Source organism: Saccostrea cucullata, unplaced genomic scaffold (genome assembly GCF_032062105.1).
Source record: "Saccostrea cucullata isolate Sc308-1 unplaced genomic scaffold, CSIRO_AGI_Scuc_v1 ctg2853, whole genome shotgun sequence".
Taxonomy (NCBI): domain Eukaryota; kingdom Metazoa; phylum Mollusca; class Bivalvia; order Ostreida; family Ostreidae; genus Saccostrea; species Saccostrea cuccullata.
This window is the reverse complement of record NW_026918408.1, coordinates 129,262-136,714: the sequence shown is the minus strand read 5'-3', so window position 1 is coordinate 136,714 and position 7,453 is coordinate 129,262. Positions and strand designations below refer to the sequence as shown.

Genomic DNA, 7,453 nt, shown 5'->3' with positions numbered 1-7,453 from the left:
CCAAACTTCCGAAAATGAAAGCCTTTCCATAAAAAAAGAACAATCCGATTTATAATTTGGAAAATTTCTTAATAATATCAAACAATTTTTTTGCAGAATACTTAAATCATAGTAACTGTTATTTGCTAATTTGTGTTGATAAGATTTGGTTGTCAAACTGTTGTTTCCTCCTTTCAACAACCCATGTTTTTTTTGCTTGTCAAAATTCAATTTTTTTAGGTGAGTTGCATGTAATTTTTGTTTGTTATACTTAAAAAAAAATTTTATATAAATTTATCGAAAAAGAATAACCTTTCTACTGCTTTCTTAAGTCAAATAGTCAAATAAATAGCTGTTTGACCGTGGAGCGAGATGTTGGACCTTTCGATGAGATATTGTACCATTTACTGTAGACGTCTTTAATTTCACGTGTCTAAAATTTCACGGGGAATGGTTTGTAAATATTCAGGTACTATGACTGTGTATAGGTAGAATTGCCGTGAAATAATAATCACGATGGTTTAAATTTTGCGGAAAATTCTTAAATCGTGAACATAGTGAAATTAAAAACACCGTTATGTTTTCCACTTCTACAGTATGTCAAAGTGTGGGCTGGGTCAGCTGTCAGAACTTTACGGAATTGACAGTCTTTAAATGCAGTGAGGATTAACAAAAATTTCATCATGATAATATCATAATAAACAGTAAAATGTATAACAAAACATTGATCGAATGTGTTCTCTAGATCTGGCAAAATGTGTTTCGTCGACCCCTCGAACAAAACTATTTGCCTTCAGCCTAACAGTCTCCTGCAAACTGTTTGGTTCTTGGGTCCGACAAAATGCATGTTGTCCTCGAACCCTGTCTATGAATGTATAATACTGGTTGCCTCAAACTGATTCTGGTACAACAACCCGTCATGCTATATGTTCACAAAACTGCGAAAGGGGGAGGGGCAAAGGGGGTATCATATTCTGCGGAATAGCTGGGGCAAGGAAAGGGAGGGTATAATGATAATGAAATGTATACAGAGAACAAATATTTTCGTATTTCCTCTTTTCAAAGTTTGTGATTAATTATTTTTACATTGACACTTTTCATTTTATTTATCATAGACATACATTTCCAGCGTATTAGGTAATATGCAATTCAGTCCCTTCTTCGGTATTCATCCTGTATATTTACCTATGTGTATTAATATCAGATTATCCAAAATATTCTCAATTTGATATACTAATTCGTTTGTGTCTGAAGATTATTTTATCTGAAGTTATTTTATATGATAACTAAATAAAAAAAAATGATTATGAATGTTATCTGTGAACCTAACCGAGAGAATATACCAGTTAAATTTAAGCCCCTTCCCAAAGAAAAAGTCAAGTGGCGCGTGCAGACGCGTCAGAGATTTGCCTTTTTCTAATTAAAAAAATGATTCATATTATCAAGAAATTTTCCAAATTATAAATCGGGTAGTTCTTTTTTATGTAAAGGCTTTCATTGTCGGAAGTTAGGGTTCCTGAATACGTGGATTGAATTTTTGTGATATAGTACGAAAATTACATATTGAGAGGGACGGTCCTCTCCCCAAGGCCCAACCACATGTGCTCCGATGATATATACTCCAATTGTTCATGTAATCTATATTGCTGATTTTTTTTTCTAGAACTGGTAAAGCTACAGAAAAATCTCTTTTCGTAACTTCAAATTATAAAGTAAATAACCAAACATAGATTTATAGATATCTACGAGTAAATAAACATAAGAAATCAGACATTACAGAGCTCACCTCAACGAATGTTGTCTTTAAGTAAGGTAAAGTCACACAATTAACCAACAAAATATGTACATTCCAAAAATGAAAATATTTAAGCAAATTTTGATCTGATACTTTGAAATAGACCTACAAAAAAAATTAAAACTAGTTCTTCTTCATGAAAATGTAATTAAAATCCAGCATCTGTCATTTTGTACTTTTAGAGTTCACAATTCATTTGAATTGCTGTAGCCTGGTCGGTGAGAATCTCTTAGACATCTGCTTTTCTAATCAATAATGCGTATCAAACTTGCAAACTTTAAAAACAAAATTTATCCAATGTTTACCCCTTTATCCCTTTGATATGACTCACTGGATAATTTTTATATCCAACACTTAAGTGCAGTTTCGACGTCACAATGGTTTTCTTGCGTTAGCGTGTTGAAGTAAAATAAGTGGAGTCCTATATGAAAACAGTGTAAAACCTTAGTTGTGAAGTATTAAACATTGGCTAAAAAGAATCTACCATTATTTGTAGTTGGATTTGACTTTTATACAACTCGGTGTGTGTTTTTCTCCCCTTGCCAAGGCTCGGGGATAAAAAACACACAACTCCTTGGATAAAAATCATATCCAACTACAAACCATGGGAGATCCTATATTTATATCATCAAACTATGATCGAAATATGAAGTGTTTTATTTTCTGAAGTTTCATTCCTTCTTTTGGTATAGTATGTACACATGTAAAAGTTACGGATTTCCAATATCTGATTTCGAGACTTCTTTTGAATTCTTTCTTTTTTATATTCAAATGTTGCTTTCTATTAAATTCATAAACATGAACCTATCTTCATTGATAAGTGTTAAGTAAGCATAAAAATAATAAGAATGTCTCAATTATTTCCAAGCAGCCTTCATACAACTATACAGACAAACAAAGACTGACAGTCGGACAGAGGTGGAGATTGACTAATGTTACTTTTCTTCTGCTACAGCGTGAAAATCCCGAAGACAGCCCTCATGTTTATGACGAAATCCAAGATGTACATGACGAAATCCAAGATGTACATGACGAAATCCAAGATGTACATGACGAAATCTAAGATGTACGTGACGAAATCCAAGATGTACATGTAGATGTAAGTTAAGCATGTATAATGAAAAATAATCAACACTTAATCACCGGTTTAAAAATTAAACTTTTTTATACGAATATAAGTACCTTCTACAATAACAAACCTTTGTTCACATAATGTGGCTATCATTATTATTATGTACACAGAGGATCTTACTACATTCACGGAAAAATGAGCAGTCGTTGATGACGAATGAAATAGCATTCAAGGACTAAAACAGGTGTGGAACATCGCAAATAGATGAATCGACTCCATCTTTTTAAAAAATTTCGTTCATTTTGTTCATTCTGTTCCATTATTTTGGATAACGTAATAATATGTCTCTATTTTTTTTTTTTTTTTTGGGGGGGGGGGGGGGGGGTTAACTCCTTCTCGGCTATGTTAAGGAACGATATGGAAAATGTGACCTTTGCACCATTTAAATATGATTGTATTACTTCTTTTTTAAAAAAAATTAACAAAGCAACTGAATACTTGTAGAAAATGTAATATAGCTATCAATGATGGATAGGACTTGGCCGTAGTTATTACCAGTTATATCGCACGCATCAGCTGTTGGTCACGTGAATTGTATAAAAATAGAATTGTTAAGCTGAATCTAGTAAATGGGGATAGTGCAAGGGCATACGCTTGTTTTTCAAGAAAAAAATTAATACACATTAAAAGAAGTTTATTTCCTCTACCCAAAAAGTACTGGGTGCTAGTCAGTGCTGTTTGCGAAGTACTTTAAATTTTTCCGAAAATGCTTAAAATAGCTTAATATTTCCACCTCGCTTAAATTCTGTTGTAAATAAAAATAATGTTATGCAGACCAGGATCAGCTCCCGGCACTTTTCAAATTATACCCTATAAATAAGCAATAAATATTCCAAATTTCAGATCAAACAAAATAGTCTATGCACTTTTGATGTAAATCACGAATACGCTCATCGTTTTTTAAAAAAGCGATATTCTCTACATTCCCTATCCCTGTGCAGCTTCAATGCTACTAAATAAATTCATATTCTATTCACATTGTATTTAATAAATTATTTTCTTGTAGTTTTGATAATTAGGTTTGAAAATTAGCAATTGTATTATATTTATTTAAGCATTCTTGTAATTATTAAACCAGTGAATCTTGTCCTCTGGATCACCTGTGCTGCGTCATTTCAAGGCTGATGACGCCATATTTGAAGAAAGGCTTTCTTCTATTACTCGACTGTATTGCTATCAAGTATTTTACAAGATTTTATAAGATTTTTTAAATAATCGATACAATAAATAAATTCAAGTTGTTATTTACGCATGATCATGTCATCAATTAATTTTTGTGGCTTGTCAAATTTCAATGACGTCACTATTAATCTTCCAATGCGATATACAAGGAATGTGAACTCTGACCTTAACAAAGCTGAGTTAGGAGTTCTGTAACACGGGCACTTGTTACGGGGATAAATATTAAACCCATAGCACAGTGTAACATGCAAGTGTAAGGGTAAAGTTTTTCCACGGATAGATATATTGATATTATAACAATACATAATATAAAAGTTTAACAGGAAGATGATAAAAATATAGACCTTTCTTCTTTTATTTTTCAGACATCACGTGAGAACAGTTTTCTTTTAGTGGCTGCAATAGACTTTGGTACAACATACAGCGGGTATGCGTATGCAATGAAATCGAACAGTTCGAACAATTCAGAACCCTTTAATATCCCAAGGTGGCCTGGCAATGGAACAATATCAAATAGAGTACCTACAGCAGTTTTGTTTGGACCTGATGGATCATTCCTCAGGTTTGGATACGAAGCTAATACATATATGCAAGATAATCCAAATGATGAGGATCTCGAGAAGTTTTATTTTTTCCAAGATTTCAAAATGCTTCTTTATCAAACAAAGGTATGCGTTTAATATTAATCATTGTTTTTATTACAGAGAAGAGTGTAAATGATATTTGTGTGAATTGATTTTTTTAATGTGAATAGAACAAATGATTTAAATTCCAAACAGGCGTAGCTAGCAAAATTTTGCATGGAATAGTTGTCTAATCCTTTTTAATGTAATGTTCACATTTTGAAAAAGCATTTATTAAGATGCTGTCTTTTTAGAAGCATTCACTATGAATTGTATACAATTAATATTTAATTACAAAATCCAGATGTGCAGTCCTTATGTTATTTTTAAATGGAAACTCGGTTTTCTTTTCTAGGACTTATCGCTGAATACTCAAATTCCAGATATAACGGGTCGGAAAACTTTACCAGCTATCGTCGTTTTCTCAAGTGTAATTCAGTTTTTCTCGAATCATCTTATGTCAAACGTGACCCATCATTTTGGATCACCTTTTTTTGAAAAAGAAGAAATATTTTGGGTATTAACTGTGCCAGCCATTTGGAGTCTGAGAGCTAAATGCTTCATGCGAGAGGCGGCTGAAAAGGTATGTTCTGAGTTTTCATGTCACATATTTTTGTTTAATTTTAAATGTGATTTCCTCATGTTGTGAGATGACTTTTGTTTTGTGTGAAGAATGATTCAAAATAAATTCAATAGGCCGGTATACCCACCAATCAACTATCTATTGCACTAGAACCAGAAGCAGCCAGTGTGTTATGTCGCCAAGAAGGAGCCTGTGTTTTATCAAATGACATAACTGGAGAAGGACAGAAAACTCCCCAACCTCTCCCAGACAATTCAACGTATCTCGTTGTAGATATGGGAGGTAATAAAAACTATATTTTATCTAGAAAAAATAGACAAATACTTTAAAATTATGTTCAATAGCGCAGAGAAATAATGATTTTTACAATTTTTCTTCTTTATTTGTTAAAGTTGAAATTAATTTTGTTTATTGTTGGCATTACTGCTCACATTTCATTTTAAAAATTTCTTTATAGGTGGTACAGTTGACATAACTCTTCATCATTTGCTTGAAGGAGGAATTCGGGAATTATACAAAGCCAGCGGCGGAGACTTTGGAGGAAACCAGATCAATAAAAGATATTTGGAATTTCTTGAGAAGTTATTTGGAAAAGATATTTTGGAAGCGGTAAAACAAAAACATCCATCTTGTTGGTTTGATATAATTACTAATTTTGAACGCAAAAAGAGAACCTTTGGAGAACATAATGATCAAGATAGGGTCGTCATCGGTTTTCCCTTTTTATTTGTGGAGGAATACAAGAAATTAAAAGATCATGACTATCAGGAAAGAATAAACCCTCTCTGCTATGGAGAAGACGTTGAAATCAAGAACGATAAATTGTACATAAAAGAGAAAATCTTTAAGTCTTTTTTCGAAGGCTGTCTAGGGAAAATCAAAAAATGTATTGAAACAATTTTAGAACATGGGGACAACACAGATACTATACTGTTTGTTGGTGGTCTTGCAGAATCACCCTATCTTATTAGAATGCTCAGGGAGCATTTTAGTAATTCAAAGGTCCTTGTACCGAAGGACCCATCTCTCGCAGTCTTGAAGGGGGCTGTGTGGTTTGGACGTTACCCAGCAATAATTAAATCACGAATTTGTCAATACACTTATGGCTTCGCCAAACAAAGGCCCTTCATTGATGGTAAAGATGACAAAACAAGGAGAAAAACGTGCTTCGGTAATCGATATTACATAGATGATGTATTTGATAAACATGTTGAAATAGGAGAAATGCTAGAAGTTGGAAAATTTCAACAACCTAAAGATTATCATCCACTTGACAATGACCAAGTGGTAATAATTCTAGAGCTTTATGCATCCACAGAGAAATATCCAAAATATGTCAACGACCCATCTTGCCACTTAGTTGGTGTCATGAAGCTTGACGTGAAGCAGAGAAATCCTGGAGAAGACGGTACAGTATCAGTGCGCCTCAATTTTAGTGGAACAGAACTAGAGATAGAAGCACGTGAAAAGAGAACTGGAAATGTTGCCCGCGAAAAGGTCAATTTCTTAGGATAGTTATCTAAATAATGAAAAACACACATGTATATATTGAAACTAAATAAAAAATAAATAAATAAAGTTCAGGTTTATTTCATACACTAAGCGCTTTCGCCGTTTGGAAATCAGTTTGTCCAAAACATACTCTTTAAGTGGAAGCGATATTTGAGCGATAATTACATTTTCTGCAACAGAGCAAAGGAAAATTTGCAAGAATTTCATACTATTGTCCGTCTACAGAAACGTTTTTACTTAGACAAAACTGTCTCAATCTTTACTAGACGTCGTTATTGAAAGGGCCAAGTCAATACCAACTGCAAATCTCCGGAGATATACTAGACTAGAGACCCAGGCAAACAATAAGGATATCAAACTCTGTAGAACAGTGTTTTCCTATTTTACAACAATCCCAAATTAAAAGGAATTAATTGATCCGAAGAACATAATCTAAAGCCGGCGCCAACCCCCAAATGGGAAGAAACTACTGACAGAGCCAGGTTTTAGTCAAATACAGACAAACATACAATAGCCAAATGTATGGACTCCCTATGTGGAAACTGAGGAGAAGTTTACATTTAAATGCTGTAAATCATATATACCGTTAAATCCATTATACCTGGTATCACGCAAATCTAAAACTTTTTACGCTATACATTGTATGA

At 33.2% G+C, this 7,453-nt stretch overlaps 1 protein-coding gene across 1 annotated transcript; it reads left to right on the top strand.

Moving 5' to 3' along the window:
• The first annotated feature begins 1,285 nt into the window (after positions 1 to 1,285).
• On the top strand, positions 1,286 to 7,000 carry LOC134264693 (heat shock 70 kDa protein 12A-like). Its single transcript, XM_062746960.1, has 7 exons — positions 1,286 to 1,376; positions 1,643 to 1,647; positions 2,730 to 2,819; positions 4,454 to 4,756; positions 5,067 to 5,294; positions 5,408 to 5,576; positions 5,752 to 7,000. Exons 1-7 carry the CDS (start codon positions 1,286 to 1,288, stop codon positions 6,807 to 6,809), a joined length of 1,944 nt encoding a protein of 647 aa, XP_062602944.1. The 3' UTR covers positions 6,810 to 7,000.
• Positions 7,001 to 7,453: the final 453 nt, after the last annotated feature.